We start from the raw sequence: 19079 nt of genomic DNA on the forward strand, positions 1-19079 counted from the left end.
GGTAAAAAATACTAATAAAAAGGAACAAAAAAATATTAGTAATGAGAAAAATATGCCCAATTTACCTATTGTTAATATTTTCTAGGATGGTCGTCGTCCTATCAAAACATACATTAAACAAATAGTCTAGGATTTTGAAAACCATGCAATTGATTTAAATACACAACCTCTATTAATTTCAAAGAAAGATGTGAACCTAACATGTTAATAGCTTTGAAAAAAAACTCAGACATCTTTTTTCTGGAACTGATTTCAGTGATTCAGGCTGGGAGCTACTGCCTCTTTGAGACAGACAGTGAAGACGAAGAGGAAGAAGGGGACACAGAACAGAGAGAGGAGGAAGAATCAAAGAGAAAAACAGCATTCCAGGTTTCGGGCTTATTTCTGAAAATATTCAACTGCATGGCCTAGCTGTTAGAGCACTAGACTAGGACTGAGGAGGCTAAAGTGCTGTTCCTAGCTATGCCCCTGGCTTGCTGGATAACTTTGGCTATGTCGCTTGACTGACCTCTGGCTTAGTTTTCTCATCTGTAACAGGACACAATGAAGTTTACTTCCTTGGTAAAGTACATCAGGTGAAAAGAGCTAGGTATTGTTATACATACAACTGCACTGAAGCTACCAAATATTTCCCAGTGTTGCTTTTGCATGGAAGCAATTGCTGTTGTTACTATACCGGTGTTATCTGAGTTTATAAAGGAGCCTAATGGGTCTGCAAACTGCCATTGAGGTTGGAGTCTAAATGAATGGAAGTGAGGAGGAAGGAACAGCAGCTCATTTGATCCACAGTGGCCATGTCTACATGAGATGCTGACTATGCAGTTGTTACTGCACAGTCATTTAGTATTTGTGAACACAAGTACTAAATGACTGTGCAGTAACCAGAGTTACTGTGCAATAGGGTCCCCGAATGGCTTCTTGGTGATGCTGACTGCACAGTAGCTCATTTCTACTGATGATCAGTAGCTTGTTACCCCTGTGCAGTAGCATCACCTCATGCTTTGTGCCACAACGTTACTGCACAGTAGTAATGAGCTACTGCTCAGTAGTAACAAACTACTGCTCAGTGAGCATCTTGTGTAGATGCAGTCACTACAAGTTAAAGGAGTTCCTGGTATAACTCAGTAAATTAAATGAAATCCAACTTAGGTTGATGAGCTGCGTGGACACGTTAGGCTTCTAACCAGAGAGTAATGGCACTTCTTTATGCAGCTCGCCCATGAAGCCTGGATGACTAACTCCAAATCAGCACTAAGAACAAGAGAACAAGATGAAATCAGGGAGCAGAGGAAGAAAGAGCAACTTGGAGGTAATAAGAAACATTTGCCGACACCTCCAGACACATTAGACCAAAAAGGACCATTTGAATGAGAGAGGCTATAACATAAAAGATGGGTGGGCCAGGGAACAGTGACACTCATGCTCGCTGCCCTCAGCACACCCCACAGATTGGGTAAAGAGGAAATCCTTATCTCTTGCCATAATTCCCTTAATGGTGCCCTTCACACATGCATTCATTTACAGTTTCTAGATACCCAATTAGGTGACCCTCACATAAAGTCAGAATCTCATTGACTTCAGTGGGGAATTGGACTGGGCTCCTAATTTCTGAGTAGCTGGAAAGAGGTGTAGGCAAAGTTTATCCCTGTGTCATTCTGTTTATGTTCATATATGAAATAGAAGACATGAAAGGGGCATCCTTTGAAGAGGAAGCGGAGCGATCAGTCACTGAAGAGCCTTTAGATGAGCCAGGTGAGTTGGTCTGTTTTACAGAAATAACCCAGAAGCCATTTATCCTATTTGGAGGGCTGTAAGGACAACTGAAACTGATAGTTTCAACCCTTTGTGTCTGTGCTGAGTATTTCTCAGACAGAGCTTGGGAGCTGCATGAGATGGAGTAACTCACACGGAGCAGTTTGCAGTGGGTAAGCATACATGATTTTTTTTTTCCTTTTTGACAGAAAACATCATCCAAAGAGTAATCAACATAGTCAAGCTTGCTTGGGTCCTTGTTCAAGTTTTGTTAGATGATACTACAGAGGCAGTGAATTTCCTGTGTAAAGATAACCTGGACATAGCAAAAGTACTCCAAATTGAAAGGTGCATTCTATGGCAAGAAATGAATAGGGTAAGAGCACTATCATTTCACACAATATCTTATGTTTTAGTGTCAATAGGATGTCTGAATTTATTACACTATATCAAACTGGAAATATGGAGCTCAGTCTCAAAATCCTGCTTTTCCCAGAAATATTCTACCAAATTCTGCTCAGTGATGATTTATACTTTATAGCAGCTACTGGCAATGTGGTTTACTAACGTTCGTATGTTGGCCAACCTTTCTGTACTTGGCTGGGTTTTGAAAACCATTTTTTCTTCCTTTGAGAGACTTGATGTCAGTACTAATAAGTTCTGAGCATTATTTACATCACAGCATTTTAAAGTGATCAAAGGGCCTGAAGGACTCTCTGACTTGCAGGAGAAGAACACAAGCTCCCCCCACCCCAATGAAGCCCAAACTATCCACCTGTTTCAGAGGATGGAGTTGCTCATGGGGATCCAGAAGTACTATTTTCCTATGATAATTTGCATTGACAGACATCATGACAGCATTTCTACCATTTAATTAATTCTCTATTAACTTTTAAAGGGGAAAGAGGCCTCAGCAGACACTGTTCTCCAATATTATAACCTGAAGAAGAGCCAGAAGGTACAAAGGAGTGCTTGTGAAGGAAATAAAATGGAAACTGCAAAGGAGGACCAGAGTGATGAAGACACATTATCTGAGTACCAGCAGATGCCCAGAGAGGACATCCAACAACCTTATGAAAGCATGGCATCCAGGTGGGTAAAAATTAGCGATGTCATCGTTACTACATATTTTCCCTAGAGTGGTGCACACATTTAGTTAGAAAACTCACAGCCAAGCAACATTTGATGGTTTTCTCACACCAGGACTAGTGCAGCCCTTATTATTGCAGCAGCTGAGCATCCTTTAATCTTTAATGTGGTCATTCAGAAACTGTTACTCTTGTTTTACAGACGGGAAACCAAGCATAAGTCAAACAGGGGGTTTATGACAGAGCAGGTCTCCATTAGGCCTGTGTGAATAGGGAAGTATTCTATTCGGATTCGGCTAGTTAGAAGGACAGTGATTCAATATGGAGATTCGGATCGGGGAGAGGCAGGCACAGCTGGGTGGCTGCAGGTTCCCCTGTAGCTTCTCTGGGTGTGCCTGCCTCTGCAGCTGTCGCATCAAGCGGGTGCAGCGCGCTGTCTGGGAGCATTGATGTTTGATTCAAGAAATGCAGCCACATGCCTGCAGTGGCTCAGGCCAGAAGCTGGGGGGCGCTAGAGCATGGCTCTCTGGCTGTGTGTTCATTTCTTCTTTGTGCTGCCCCCCAAGGTCTCTGAGATTTGCAGTCCAGACTCACAACAGCAGAACTTTGCAGGGTTGCTCATCACTTCCTCTTCCTGCTTCCAGGTGCCTCTGGGATTTGTACTCCACAGTTGCAGCCAGCAGTAAATATGAGCAGGGGAAGGGATGTGCAGTCCTCCCCTGCAGACTGGGCTGCATCCCCAGTTGGGTTTACCCCACACCCCTTTGTCAGCCAGCCCTCATTGCTGCAGCTAGGGAGCAGAGGGCCAGGGCCAGCTCTGCTCTCTGGAGCCAATAGCACAGCCCAGCTCAGGGCAAAGCATGCTGGGATGCTGGAGGACTGTGATTTAACTTGAATCAGGAAAGGGTCTGGGACAGAAGTTTCATAAACTGGTTTGACCCAAATTAGTTAAGTCTGCTACTATATTCAACCAGGTTTATCTTAAACCAGTATTGGTCATTTTGAAACTGGTTTATGTGCACTGAACTTCTGTTCTGTTACAGGTTTAAACCAGTTTCTGATCACTTAAACCTTTTTATGTGTAACTTCTGTCCCTAGCCTGTAAGAACAACCCTGTCCTTTACTTTCTGTGGAAAGTAATGTGCTAGAGTGAAGCCATTCCAAAACCTGTCACAATGAGAAAACTTGGATGCTGGAAATTGCACTCAATCCTAAAGTTCTGGAGACTATGCCCTTGTTATTCTGGCATGTCCACAAGACATTATATCAGCCTCGCTTAATAAGAGTTTTTCATTGTCTATCAAAAGCTTAACTCACTGTCTCAGCAGCACTTTGAAAAATATGCACTTTGGATCTAGGGAACCTGAGGAAGCTGCTGAAGAAACAAATGGAGATGAATCAGGAGAGAAAGAAGAAGATGAAGATAGCATCAAAGGCACTGAGCCAGAAACAACTACTCGTCCTGCTTCCTGTATGGTGCTTGCCAATCTGGGGAGCCGTTCATTAGAAACAGAAGATTATGTTACTTCCCCGTCCATTCAGAAGAACAAAGTAGCAGGCGGGCTGTTAAATGAAGTTCCTGTTATGACTGCCAGTGATCTGCTCCTGAACAGGCAAGAGAGACCTAAATACAAACCCAGCTGCAATGATACCCATGTGTCCATAGCAAGATGATTAGTCTTAAACAACATGACAGCTTAATTATGCCCAATTTTTTGACTTATTTAAGACTAAAGAGGGCCCTTGAGGGAGATCCTCAGCTGGTATCAATGATGACAGCTCTGTTCATAGTGAAGTTAAGCCAATTTACACCCTGGAATCTAGCTCTGTGGTTTATATTTTCTCCTTATGTTAACAGCGATCTTCTGTGGTAGAGCTGGGGAAATAGTTTTCACATTAGAAGCCGCATTGGGGAGGTTGGGAGGGAAGGTTTTGTTTTTTTTTTCAGAAGTAAAAGCTTTCAGAAATCCCTTGTTTTCACAGGTTTTCTTTTACTGAAATGTTTATGAAAACTGCTTTCAAAATCCTTATTTTTTTTAAACTAAAAAATAACAATACTTAATGAGAGCCACATTTTTAGCACATGAAGTTTAAAATGTCAGTAAAATCACCAACATTTGGAAAGAAAGAAAAATAGGTGTTGTTTGAACATTGCAAGATGGAAATCATTTTTTTTTGTTTTAATATCACTCTCCCACATTTAAGTCAGCTCCACTCCAAGGGTGTTAAGAACTCTGCACATGCAGCTTGTATGCAGTGCTGGTATAAGCAGTACGACTGTCATGTGCTCATGCTGATTGTATGGGTAAATTAAGGACAAGATCCTCAGGTTAATGAGATTCAGAAGTGCTCAGTATCTCAAGTAGTTGCTCTGGATTTTGCTTGAGATCTAGGTGTGTAAGTGTGTGCATTTTTGTCGAAATGGCTTAGCAGGTGCTTTTCCCAACCCCATTGAAGTCAGAGGGTGGAATAAATTGAACCCCACTGAAGTCAATCCGAGGGTAAAACAATTCCGTGTTCATTCAATAAGGAAAAATATGCTCCCACATTTTCCTAACTCCATTGAAGTCAGAGGGTAAAAAAATTCTGTGTTCATGAAATAAGGTTCAGAGTTGTATGAGAGTTTCCAGTATTTGAGAGCAGAGCTGGGAGCCAGAAACTCTAGATTCACACCCTTTATTCTTGTATATGGTTTAGATGAGTGAAAGCTTTCATTCAAGGTGTAGCTAATGAAAGTATTACAGCTTTACATGTAAAGTTCTGAAGAGATCTCATTATACCATATCTGCTCTGATTTATTTAAGTCAGATTTATAAATACTGTGTGGTAGCCAAGAGCCTCTTTGGAAATACAGTTAAACTGATTTTATATTTTTCGTTCTTTGGTGCAGGACGTTTCATGACAACGAACTGGAGCAGTCGGACAAATTTTATGAGTGTCTCCCCCGACTTCTAAAACTGGGCTTTGCTTTGTACACCGTCATGGTGTCCAAGTCAGAAATGCTTTGTTATTTTGTGATCATTCTGAACCACATGGTCTCTGCTTCAATCCTTACTTTGGTCCTGCCTATCCTTGTATTTATGTGGGCTATGTTATCCATTCCAAGGCCTACTAAATTCTTCTGGATTATAGCCATCATTTATACACAGGTATGGAAGCTCCCTGTACCACAGACGAGTGACTTGCTTCAAGCAGGGGCTGTTCTTTATATTAAAGTTCAATAAATTCTCATTTGAAGTGCTGATAATGGGATGGAAATAAATGGGGTAAAATGAGATGACATCTTTCCAGAGTCCCAGATCAAGGCTTGTTCTCTAGAAGTTAAGCCAGCAGAAATGTTTGCTGGAGTCTTTCCCTATACTTGGAAGATGTAAAAAGCTCTTTGAAAATTTTGGAGGCCAGCTGTTGCTCTTCGAGTTCAGACCTTCTAACTCGTTTTGTATGTTTTTGTTCCCTCCAGATAACAGTCGCTGTCAAATATTTTTCTCAGTTTGGATTCTTTCCCTGGAGCAGCAAGTTGTACTGCGCCCTCCATGGAGAAGAGCCATTTGCACTGCCAAATATTGTTGGGATAGAGAAGAAGGATGGCTATGTGCATTTTGATCTCGTGCAACTGCTTGCTTTGTTCTTTCACAGGTCTATCCTGAAGGTAAATCTCTCTTGATCGGAAAAGAAATGATCCAGTTCTTTATAGCTGTGCTCATTGTTTTCAGTAGAAATGAAACTTTTCTGTGTGTGCCTTTTCTTCAGTCCTGGTATAAATTCAAAACTCACCTCTGGGCTTTAAGATGTATGGACTTAAGAGTCCAAATCTGGGTTTGGAACAAGTTTAACTTCTGTCCTTAACTCAAAAAAGAGGCAAATGAAATTCCAGATTTAAATAAGCAAGTGCTTAATTCTCCTGTCACAGGTTACCTACTGATAAATCTTTTTAAAGGAGATGTTCATACGAAGTAATAAGAGAGTCGGGTCCTGGAGGGGTGGGAAATCCCAACCCCATTGAAGTCAATAGGAGTTTTACTTCTAAATTTTAGGAAATTTGCATTGTGGGTTGAAGTTGGGTCTTTGGTCACTAGGAAACCTCCCTTGTTCTCAAGTATTAACTCTCTCTCCACCCCTTTATGCGTCTGCTTCTTCCTCCCTCTGGAGAGTGATTTGTGATTCCTGTGACTTAAAGATACTGTACTGAGGGCACAATGTACAGACTATTTTATTTTTCTTAAAATACTCTCTTTAGTGCCATGGACTATGGGATGCCAAAGGCACTGATGTGCCCGATCCCAAGGAAACAATACTGACACGGAGGCAAAAGAAAAAGCAGAGCAGAGTTGACCTGGAGGAAAGTGAGGCTGAATCAGGGACATGGCATCTCTTCAGACATCACCACCTCTCCAAGACTGCTTTTAGGAGACGCCAGACAGGCTCAGCTAATGAAGGTAACTGGACCCACACAGAGCTACTCTTATATGGGGGGAGGCATTCGCTTTATTATTAAGATAAAGAAAATACACTTGGGACCATAATTTCAGTTGTTCATCATTCTCTGGATATACCTACAAACAGAGAAGCTGGGCCTTCAGTGGTTGGAGTCTCTATTCTCACCCATACTGGGTGTATCTACATGAGACGCTACTGCTCAGTGATTACTGCAAGTACATGTATAAGCAAGTACTAAATAAATGCACAGTAATTGGAGCCACTGTGCAGTAGTGCTGGCGAATGTTTAAGTGATGCTACTGCGCAGTAACCTAATAGTACTGTGCAGTAGTGTATTAGCACTGTTAGTGCCATGACATGCTACTGCACAGTAATATTCAGCTACTGCGCAGCTAGTGTCTTGTGTATCTGCACCCACTGTCTATCTTTTTCTGATGCACCCACCACTTGGGCGCAGAAATTCCAAATAATTCCTACTGAATATTGTGTATTATGGGCCCCAAAACTATATACATAGGGGATCTTTGTTTTAGTAACATCCTATAAGGGAACCTTTATGGCTGAATTAGTGCATTTTTGGAACAAAGAAAATGAACAAGAATTGTTAACCTTTCTGGCAAAGGAATACTAATGTCATTATGAAGCTAATGGGTCTTGATTCATCTTCCTCTTGGTAGGCAAGCCTCAAAAGGAAGCCTGGAAGAGATGGAATCTTTTCAGAAAGAAGCCCAGCAGGAACAAAAAAGTTGCCAAGAAGACCCTGAAACAACACTTGGTGAAGATAAAGAAACTGTCAATTAAAACGTAACTGGAACATTATTGGTAGTATCTATTAATAAAATGAAATGTTGCATTTCAGTTCAACAGAGTTCTGATGATTCCAGTTTTTATGGATTGTCTGTTTAAGATGCGAGGTGGCTATATTGAGCTAATTATTTTTAAAAAGCTTTGTAGTAATTACTCACTAAAATTATGTATATTATTTTTTACTCCTAGTGCCCTACAAATCTATCGGCCGATCAGGCAGTTCTTCTACAACATTATTCACCCAGAGTTCAGCCCTGTCCGCGATGTTTATGCACTGATGTTCCTTGTGGATGCAATCAATTTTATAATCACTATCTTTGGATACGGGGCTTTTGGCGTAAGCACAAATGCACCTCTTCTTTCCTTTCTTATTTCTTAAAGCAGACTGCAAAGGAAAATGGTTTTGATTTTTTTTTCCTTGAGGACTGTGGTAACTAGTCAGCAGGATCCTTCCATAATTGGATACTCCAGGAAACTTTAGAGGACCTGTCTGTATAAGTCTGGGAATCAAGAGTTAGGGAGAACCACAATGTGTGCAGGTGCCTAAAGACAGAAGAGGCTTTGTACTCTCTGCCCTGGACTCCTCTCTTCACCACCAGGGAAACCATCAGCATTTCCCCTGATTTACAGCTGCTCTTTCTTGGTTTATTTGCTTCTTGATTCATCCTTAAAATTGAGCAAGGAGTCTCCAAAGGGACTATTCACAAAGGCAAGACAGGCTAACTCACAAAGATAACAGTCACTAGTGGGGGCAATGGAGGAGTAGATAATGAGACTGGAACACAGCTGTGGGGCTGCCATTGCTTTGCCAGGAATTCATTTTTCATGCATTCACTGCTTGTTTCATTTCCCTCCTTTCTTTAGCCATTGCTTTGCTTTTATAAAGTGAGGAGAGAAGATTTCTTCAATGCAAAGATCAGAGATGACAACCCATCAAAAGAGAAGGGGTCAATCTCCTTCAAAGTGATCAGCATCTTACCTCTGTATATGTCAGTGAGAGCTGACGGCATTCACTGTCCTGAGACGTGCTCAGGATTGTGTCCTTATTGAACAAGGAGCCTGTTTGAGATCCAGAAAGCATATAAGCATAGAACTTGTGACAAGGCCCCGGAGTGATTGATGCAGGCTCATGGAGCTGAAGCCCGGCCCCATTTTTGCTCTATGCTCAGCATTGTTATTTGCCTGCTGAGATGTTCAGTTTTAAGTCACAGACCCAAGGATTTCAGTCAGTAGTCAAGCCTCAGATTCACACACAAGTTTAAGGATTTGCTTGGGTTTCCTCCATCTGCCTGGAAGGAACTGCTCTGTCAGAGAAGGTGATTCTGACTGCAAGCAGGGGAATTGGCATCAGTAATATCAGTTGAAGCTGTTAAGAGGGAAAGATCCAGGCTTCATGCAAAACATTCTTAGTAATAATGAATAGGGGAAAATGGGAAAACCCCAAGCACAGCTGAGTCTAGGCTGATGCTTTTATATTGGCTTGAATTAAGCTCCAGATCAGACCTGGCTCAAGCTGGAGATTTGAAAGCCGGATCTGACCAGTTCCAAAAATAAGAGGCATTTGATTTTTAGAGGCTACCTGTGCCTGGATCTGGCTCTATGGTGGGTGCCCATTTTTCTATAAAAAAAAAATACAAATAAAAAAAGGTTTAAAAATATCTGTTCTTCAAGATCCTCCATGAGGCACCTGTAATCTTGTGCAATCTGTGCCTCCAAGATGATTTTCTATGTGATCCTTCCAAAGTGGGGATTTGCTTATAGGCAGAGGAAGCAGAATCTGGCCTTATTGACAGATACAAACCCTTTGCTTCCAGTGGTCTGCTTGCCTGATTAGGGATCATGCCCATGAGTGCAGATTTTCCCCCTGCTTAGCGGATATGTAAAAACACTGGGTGAGCCCTGAGCCTTATTAGTTTAGCACTGTTTGGTTGTTACAATAATCCTTATGATTAATTGCAGAAATACTCGGCAGCTGCTGACATAACCGAATCACTGTCAGAAGATCAGGTCCCTCAAGCCTTTCTGGTGATGCTCCTGCTCCAGTTTGGCATGATGATAGCGGACCGGGCCATTTACTTGAGGAAAACCATGTTTGGGAAGTGTGTGTTCCAGGTTGTCCTGGTCTTTGGCATTCACTTTTGGATGTTCTTCATCTTGCCAGGAGTTACTGACAGGTACAACTGTATCCTGCATCATATGAAAATATTTCTCCCTTATGATCAGTCATTGCGTTCAGTGAGAAAACAAACAGCAATGATGGCTTTGAAGTCTGACATTTCTGTGCACTATCAGCAGATGCTAAATTTATGTTCTTGGCACTTAAGCTAAGGTGGGTGGACTTGGAAATCAGTAGTGAACAGATGTAGACAACTTCATTTTCCGCAGCAGTCCTGATAAAGAGAACGTAGTTCACTTTAGCCAAAGAGAACACTAGAGTGCAATTCTGTGTCCAGACTGTACCCTCCAGTTGTACGGCTATTTTGATTGTGCAAATGACCAGATACACATTTCATATGCATGCTCAACAAGTATGACTGAAAATGCTGTCCTTGGAAAGGGAGACATTGGCAGACTTTTGGTATGGCAAGGGAAAGCTTGGGCAGGCAGAAGCAGTCTCCCAACTTTGGATGTAACCTACTTTGAAGTGGTTCATTTGCTAACTACACTCCTTTCAGAGATGGGCCTTTCCTATTTCAGACTGGGGGAAGAAACTATTTTGTAGCCCTTGCTTTGAGTCTCATGTTTGCCAAGTTCAAATCCAGTCCGAAGGGGTCACTGTACCAAGAAAGTTAAAATAATGATGTAGAAAGTGCCATGTACAAAGTGCAATGAAATTTGTGTTCTGTTCACTTGCAGGAGGTTTAACAAAAACCACGTGGCCCAGCTTTGGTACTTAGTCAAGTGTATTTACTTTGGCTTGTCAGCATATCAGATCAAATGTGGATATCCCAAGCAGGTCCTAGGCAACTTTCTAACCAAGAGCTACAACTGCATAAACCTCTTCCTCTTCCAGGGGTAAGCATGGAGGTGATATTCCCCTTTGGCAACAGAGACAAAATATTGTGGACCAAGTCCAACTCATGTTAAAGTCAGTGGCACAATCCTTACTGAACCAGCATTTAGCCTGCACATGCTAACTTCTTTTTTTCAGGGCATGTGTAATTTATGGGAAGCCTGTCAGAGTTAAGCTCAAACCCCAAGTTTAGACTTCGAAGGAAACAAGAGTACAGTGTAAATGCCATTGTTTCACTTTTGAAAACAACCCACATTAATTACTGCTGCAGCTGCCCTTCTCTGATTGTTACTATCCTACATAATCCCTCAAGGAACATTTCAGACGAGTCATCTCACTTCCTGGCAGTCTCCCTTCTGATAGATCCTCCCTGATTGCCTGGAATAGCTGCTTATGCTTCCAACATTGGTCATGGGGACATAAATACTATAATTCAGTTTCAAGAGGCAAGGAAATATTAGCAGAATTTAATGTAAATACTGTATAAATCATCCTAAAATAGCATGGTTGTGAGATGAGCCAAAGACACCAAAAGAAAGTTAAATAGACTAAGTAAATATAGACTAAATATATTCCACTCCTGGAATTGCCACTGGAACAGTTCCAGACAGGAAATATGTTGAAACACAGCCTTGTGGTAGTGATATTAAAAAGCCATTGGCCAGTTTGGCAATGTTTAGGATGAATGTTATGTACTCGCTGCTTTTTTAAACACAGACGCACACAGAGTTAAATATTGTAAAAACTATAAAAAGACTGGAAAAAAGATGTTTCTCAGATGGGCTCTCTGCGCGTGTTGTACAAATGAAGAGGCTCTGCAAGGAAACTTAAGGGACAAATATTGTTTCCTGCAAACTTTGAGTCCCCCCTGTGCAGACAGAAATGCTGAAAAACTGTCAGTGCCATTCAATCTGTCAGCTCAGCTGACAAACAGTCATTTGTGCACTAAGGTAACAGAATTTGCACACGTGTGCCCACTTGAATCAGTAAATGAGCTGTAAGTAAACTCTGCATTTTGTGTCAGGGACTGCTGGTTGCTCTGGGTTTCTACAGCACTGCACAATGGCCCCAGTTCTGCATGGCTGCTAGGTACCTCTATAATAAGCATGATTAGTTACAAGGATAGTTTTTGGCATGGGTACTAGCACCCAAGAAGTACTCACACAGGCACTTTCACACACAGACAGGAGGAGGCCAGGGCTGAAGACCCTTTGGAAATTTGATCTGTAACAGTTGTATTCCAAACTGGAAGTCTTCCTAGTTGGGCAACTGGGAACATAGGACTTGCCAGATGGGATCAGCTGAATGTGTCATCCAGTCCAGTGTCCTGCCTCTGGATGAGGCCAGTAGCAGATGATTTGGGTTGCTCCTAATAGACAGTTATGGAATAATCTGCACAGGGGGAGATGTTTTTTCTTTGCATCAGGCAGAAACTAACCACTAACTACCTGGAAGCAGGAGGGTTTCTTGCTGCAATCACCAGGCACCCTCTGCTTCCTCAGAACATAGAGCTACACATCTGCATTGGAAAGGAAACAGTTTTCCCATGGAAAGATAAAGGCAAAGTCCACCAAAGCCAAGGGTGATTTTTCCAGGTTCAGTAAGTTATCTGCTAGGACTTCAGCCCCTGGTATTTGCACAGGCATCCGTCCAAAAGGTGGCTAACGTTCTTTCTTGGTTTAACCGGTAGGTTCCGAATGGTGCCTTTCCTGATAGAGCTGAGAGCAATCATGGACTGGGTTTGGACTGACACCACGCTCAGCCTTTCCAATTGGATATGTGTGGAGGATTTGTATGCAAATATTTTCATTATGAAATGCTTGCGCGAGTCTGAGAAGGTGAGTGGTTCCATTTTTGCAGTCCCTTCTTGGTGACAGGCTCTAAAGCAGACATGTCTGAGGCCGGTGCTGGCTCTCGGGGAAGACATCTGCTCCCTTTACACTCATGGAGAGAGAGGGGGAGAGTTTTGCACTTGAGCAGGCCCTTCCCTGCACGGCAGCACTGCAAGTAACAGCTGTTTAGTGAGTTGCTGTGTAGGCAAATGAGGCAGTAGCAATTATCACCCATCTATGGGGCCTGGCTGGGAGAGGGGATTTGGGCTCCAACTCAAAGACTGTAGCCTCTTCAGTCTCTAGCCGTTATAGAACTAACTTGCAATGCCTAACTCTTCCATGTCCTGCCACCTAGTGGAAACTTCAGCTGCTAGTTAGGGCCAGAAGCATACAATGCATACAGAAGGCAATGTAGAGATGCACCTCCTAAAAAGGGAGAATCAGGCCTTTAGACACCAGATCCCCAGAAACCACAAGCTGGGTAAGGAGCTGCCTGCCTAACTCAGCCAGCGGGAAGTGCCACCCTGCTCCTCGGAGAGACTTCTTAGGTGCCGAAGTCCATGCTGCCGGGAGGCAGCTTTCTCTGCCTGGGATTCTCAGCTATGAACTTTGTCCTGCAGTTAGGTAATTTAGGGCGGATCATTCAAGAATAAAAGAGCTCCCTGGTGCTAACCGAGATGTCCAGGGGCTAGGACACTTGCCTAGAAGGAAGAAGATGCCAATTCAAGCCCCTGCTCTGAATAAAGCAGGGTGGAGAGCTGAAAACAAGATCCCCTCACCAGCAGGCTCTTGGCTGCAATGACATGCCGCTGAGCATCATCCCCAGCAGGGCCCAGTGTGCTCTGAGAATACCCCTGGGTGAAACTGGTGCGGGAATGGCTGATTTGAGAACCCAACTGGGGCTTAGGTGGTGTTTGGTTGAAAAGGCATCAAGACGTGGGTGAGTGCAAACGCTCGCCAGCCCAAATAGAGAGGTCTTGGAATTTGAAGCAAGCATGGGATTATTAGGTAGCAGCTGAGCAAGTTTGATGGATTGCTATGGCACTTAAGTATTGGATCTAGGCACCTAAGTGACAGCATACCCAAGTACCCTTCTGGATTTAGCTCACAGACACCACAAGTGGGAATTTGGTTTCCTCTCAAGTGTGGAAACTACTCGCAGCATCAGTTCTGTGGCAGCACTGAGTCTGAGACCACGACTTGTGGGGGCTCCTGTGTTATCAGAAGCTACTCCTGTACTTATTTGCAGAGAAATCTATAAATTACTTGTTGGCCTGATCTAAAAAAAAAAAAAGACTCCATTAAAAGCATTACTAACTGAAGGTTAAGAACAAATATTTAATGCTGCAGATGAATGCCTACATCAAAATCATACAAGGTGAAGATAGAAGAGAATTGCTAGGTTATAGGTTATCATTCTGACCCATGCAGGGTTGTCTTTGTGGGCCATTATTTTATTAGGAAGGGCTGAGATATCTCTTTCCTACCAAGTCTTCAGCTGCTACAGTCCAGGACCTCCTCCCTTTAGGTACTGTGCTACTTCTTAGTATTTTTTTGGCTTTTTAAGGCTTCATTCCAGCAAAAGCTTCACCCCAGTTGTCACCCCATCACACATGGCTGCCAAACGTACACGCAAAACCATCAGGTTATTTTCCAAATGTTCTCAAATGTTTGCCAGCTTCCTTCTCCTCCCCCTTCCCTGTGCTGTCCTACCTAATTTTCTTGCAGTGTTAATTACATCATAACCAATTAATTATATTTCTTTCTTTGCAGAGATACCCTCAACCTGCAGGGCAGAAGAAGAAAATGGTTGTGAAATATGGCATGGGGGCCTGCCTTATCTTCATCCTGATCTTCATTTTGTGGTTTCCACTGCTGCTTATATCACTTGTTAAAGCAGTGGCAGGAGTAGTCAATCAGCCCCTGGATATCTCGGTCAAAATTACGATTGGCGGTTACGAGGTAAAGTATGGCTCTTACAGAAGTGTTGTGCACACAGTAGCCAAGAGGTTTTAGATTAGGGGTCACCTGAGTGCAGAATTGCTAGCAGCAGTTGGAAGTGCTACCATTTGAAGACAGAGGAAATGGGAGATGTCGAAAGGAAAGGCAATAAAAAGAAAAGGGGAGGGAGGGGAAGGTGATGAATCTTATTAGGTTCCTGCTCCAAACCTGGTATTGGGAGATACGGTCTTGGATGTGGAGGGGTCCCCAGCAGCACGGAGAGCCCCATAAATATCTGCAATTCACCCTTTTACTCTCTCCTAGCCATTGTTCACCATGAGTGCCCAGCAGAGGAATCTGATCCCTTTCACTCAAGCAGCATATACAGACCTGACCACTCAGTACGCCTTTCACCCGGTAAGTGGCACCCAAGCAGCTCATTGAATGCGGAGAACCCGCGTTTCCTCCCACCCTGCCCAGGAGGATTTCTTCACCTGGGTCGCAGTGCTTTGGGTAGCTACATCACCTGCCTGGAAAGGGAAGATATCCAACCAAGGTCTTGATGACAGAGGGATTTCAGCAACACCTGCAAATCATGGAATAGGCTGGTGGGGTGTTCCAGCAGGGCTTTGCTTCAGGGGTAATGCTAGCAATTTGAAGCCACAGCAACATGTCTTGGGAAAGTCTCTCCAGACTAGGCGTGCTGGGCCCAGAGCCTAACAATCCCCCAGGCAGCCTGCTTTCTGCCTGTAGACAGCTGAGTTATAGTCCTCCCTCTCAGCACCTCTCCTTGTGGGAGGCACTGCTGGGCTGATCCTAACCCGATCCATCAAGCGTTGCGCTCCTCTATTGCAGTGTTATGCCCGATTGCAAGTTAAATGGTTTTCTAACACTGTTTGCACAAATTAATGGTCTCGATCTTGCTCCTACACAACTCAGCTGGCCAGATTCTCACACCCAGCTGCAGCCCTTTTTGTGCTTATCAGGTGGCTCAAACAAACTCAACCAGCTGCAAACACGCAGCAGAGGACTTCTCTGTTGGAAGCAAACTCCCTGTGAGCACACCTGTGCTGCTGCCAGGGCCTGTGCTCCTGGCAAAGGGCAGGAGATGGGCCTGATCAGGCAATGTGAGTTGACAAGGTTCCTCTTCACATTACTATGCTAATCTTATGCTGCTGTCGAGCTGCCTGGCATCACCTCCGTGGAAGCTGGCATTGGCCCATAGCATCTAGTTGCAAGCTGTTTTCTGGATAACCCCACCCCACGCCTACTCTGTACCAAGCAGAAATCTGGGAGCTTTGCTATGAGGCTGGATTCTGGTTTTCAAGTGTTCTCCTCACCCTGCCCAGCCCTGTCCTCAGCACCAACCTAACCTGGTCAGACTCTGCAATTTGGCTACAGTTAAGGTTTAAATGCATTGTAAAGCCTGTGTGGATAGGGCCCTGTTGAACTGTTTCCAGTCTCAGTGTCTTACCCTTTCTGTTCCTCCCTGCCCAAGGCCGCCATGCAATTTATAGTGAATTATAACCCAGAGGACATCGTCACTGCTAAAATAAAGAGCAATGCCAGTTTGCTGTGGCACATCAGTCCAGCGAGCCGGGAAATCATGATAGAAGAGCTCTCCAAGTCAACCGCTATCTACGTCCACTTATACTGGACAGTTCAAAGGTAACAACCGCCTCACAGCCAACATGACTTAAAAGATGCAATTAAAATCAGTTTCCTTCTGCCTTTTCAAGCTACTTTTCCTCAGAGTCTGGAGTCAGTTTCCAGTCACTCCTTTAATTATCCAGCCAACATTTTAATTAGTTAAAATAGAACAAGCTGTGCTGAGACCATTGCTTATCAAGGTTGTCTTCTCCCATGCTCTCGCATCATCTTTTGCCTCTTTGGGGCAGGGACTGTGTATAGCAGGCAGCACAAGGACCCTCGCCCATGACTGGAGTGCTGAGGAGCTACCAAAATGCAACCAACAATGGCTCCTTCCCCTTGGGGATCTCCAAACCCTTAACAGATATTCAGGACTCAGTCTTGTGCTTACCTCAGAGCTGGTGAGATTATTACCTGCCATCTTCCCAACACTGCCTCCAATAATGACTTTCACTAGGGCTTGTAAGGGCCCTAGTAAGACAGCCCAGAGCTGCCTTGTAGAGTGCCCAAGCCAGTGGGAAGGCTCTCCCAGCCATTAAATGTCTGTCGCAGTCAATGGGGACCTCCAGAATAGGACCCATGGACCATCACTGGAGGGAGAAGCTTACAGTGCCCTTTATCTTGGACCACTTTTGTGCACTGCTCTGAACTATACCTCACTTATTCTTTTCTCCAGGAATGCATCTCTCGTGAGGAACGTGGAGGCATCTGGGCAATACATGGTGCGGTACGAAGAGAAGGAAATAAGAGAGCAGATTGTTCAGATGCTGAAAGGGGTCAGGAAGGAGCCCATGTTAGTATTTGCTTGTTTGGGGCACAATTTTAAGATGTGCTAACGCAAAAATGAGGGTTGATGCACACCATAGATGAAGCTCATCTGGCTGCTGCAAGGGAGTGTCATTCTCTATGTGCCCCTCGCTCTCCTTGGGACTGCTTCCTGTTCTTGAACAAGGAGGGAGCATGGGTGTTGTTCTCACCCCTACTAACACATTAGCTTGTGTTTACTGTCCTTTTCTGCTAAAACATGCTGGGGCTGACGAGCATGGATTTATAATCCATGTAACCCTCCTCCTAGTAACAGAGCAGCTACAACAGGAGCAGCTGTTTCCCAACCCTTCCCTACCCATGTACCTGGAGGAACCATCTCTATGGTTTGGAGGAATGTGATCTCTAGCACCTGTTTGTTTCTGGGCCTCCCTGATGCAGCCAACGAGGGCATAACTTAATGAGAGGGAATCGTTTGCTGGGAAGGGTGTTACTGGCTATGGAGTGGTCTTGCAGCTGTAGGGTTCATGGCTCTACTAGAAAAGAGATGTGAGCTCTAGGTGCCTGCTACTATTGATGATTGGGGTCTCAGCATTCCCTCTGTAAAATGGGGAAAAACAGAACTGCTGTATCATTTAAGGATGTTGTAAGCGGCTCACATAACACAGCAATGGGAACCAAGAACGTACCGTAAAGTAGTTTCTGTGATTTGCTCTTTGAGAGCTTGATAGAGCAACTGTCACTAACAACTGTGGCTAGGAGCTGCTGCTTGGCTTTCCTTTCCGTTTGGTTCAGTTTTATTTCTAAGTGGTGACGAACCTAAGGATCAATTTGTAAGATTGAGGAACTTGGCAATTCAAAGGCAGCTTTTGGATTCTCTTTTTTCTAGACTGCTTCCAGGCCTCATACCAAGATACTTCAGGGCTAATGCTGGAGTAGAAGCTAAAACTGCCCATCGGCTGCAAGTTGGTAAGTAACAGCGTGAAAACAGTTGAGTGTGGGGGCGGCGGGTTCTTGGTGGAAACCTAAAGCTCTGCCCAGTCTGGGATACAAGAAAGGAACCCTGTCTGATATGAAATGCAGAAGTCTATGTAGCATCCACACTGAACTGGCAGAAAGGGAAGCCCTTCTCAGCGAATCCATGCTCATGAATTAGAGACCATTATTTTTTACATGCTCAAAACTGCATGAGCACAGATACAATGTGCTGCTTCAGAAAGCAGAATCCCATCTAGGCAGCAGCAAGACAAGGGAAAGAGCCTTATGTATGAGACAAGAAAGTAGTGAGAGGAGTTAGACATAAAATGAAAAAGCTCTTCCTCATTTACCTTTGCATTTGTGAAACAGTTCATTCTCATAAGCCAAAAGACATAGAGAAAATGGCTTTCTTCCGAAACGTAACCATAAAACTACACCAGCTGCCCAGTAATTTGTCTTCAAGCAAAGCGACTGAGTGGTGGATTATTCAAGAGCAGAGCCCAACCTGTCTAAACAATGCTTGCAGCAAGAATATGGAGCTCATCATCTTCAATGACAAAGTCAGTCCTGCTAGCCTGGGATTCCTGGAAGGATATGGGTAAGGGCAAGGCTGTACTCAAAAAGCACATCCCTTTGCTTTCTCTCTATGTGGTGGGTTGTTTTATTTTGCTGGGATATCTGGGAGTTATTCACTCTCACTGAGATCAGCTGGCATTTGGGGCATAGAACGACAGCACGTAGTCCAGTTGAATAGTGCGGAATGATTCTTACTAGGAGGAAGGGAAAGGATTTTCATGGTCTCTCCTCTTTTTCCAG

The 19079-nt window shown here is 43.8% G+C and overlaps 1 protein-coding gene across 4 annotated transcripts in view; it reads left to right on the forward strand.

The window, feature by feature from the left end:
- Positions 1-19079, forward strand: part of LOC102562110 (piezo-type mechanosensitive ion channel component 2) — a 67191-nt gene that overhangs the window by 47057 nt on the left and 1055 nt on the right. For 3 of the 4 annotated variants that reach the window (XM_019484485.2, XM_019484487.2, XM_019484488.2), the window contains 20 exons: positions 257-369; positions 1213-1309; positions 1681-1752; positions 1962-2128; positions 2651-2844; positions 4199-4453; positions 5731-5989; positions 6301-6489; positions 7078-7276; positions 7955-8081; positions 8274-8421; positions 10044-10258; positions 10941-11099; positions 12788-12935; positions 14703-14891; positions 15195-15287; positions 16369-16538; positions 17197-17313; positions 18175-18254; positions 18633-18861. In XM_019484485.2, coding sequence (XP_019340030.2) covers positions 257-369; positions 1213-1309; positions 1681-1752; positions 1962-2128; positions 2651-2844; positions 4199-4453; positions 5731-5989; positions 6301-6489; positions 7078-7276; positions 7955-8081; positions 8274-8421; positions 10044-10258; positions 10941-11099; positions 12788-12935; positions 14703-14891; positions 15195-15287; positions 16369-16538; positions 17197-17313; positions 18175-18254; positions 18633-18861 — 3220 coding nt within the window. The remainder of the gene's footprint in view (positions 1-256; positions 370-1212; positions 1310-1680; positions 1753-1961; positions 2129-2650; positions 2845-4198; positions 4454-5730; positions 5990-6300; positions 6490-7077; positions 7277-7954; positions 8082-8273; positions 8422-10043; positions 10259-10940; positions 11100-12787; positions 12936-14702; positions 14892-15194; positions 15288-16368; positions 16539-17196; positions 17314-18174; positions 18255-18632; positions 18862-19079) is intronic. The other variant, XM_019484486.2, reaches the window with a different exon arrangement.

This window comes from Alligator mississippiensis, chromosome 9 (genome assembly GCF_030867095.1).
Source record: "Alligator mississippiensis isolate rAllMis1 chromosome 9, rAllMis1, whole genome shotgun sequence".
NCBI lineage: Eukaryota > Metazoa > Chordata > Crocodylia > Alligatoridae > Alligator > Alligator mississippiensis.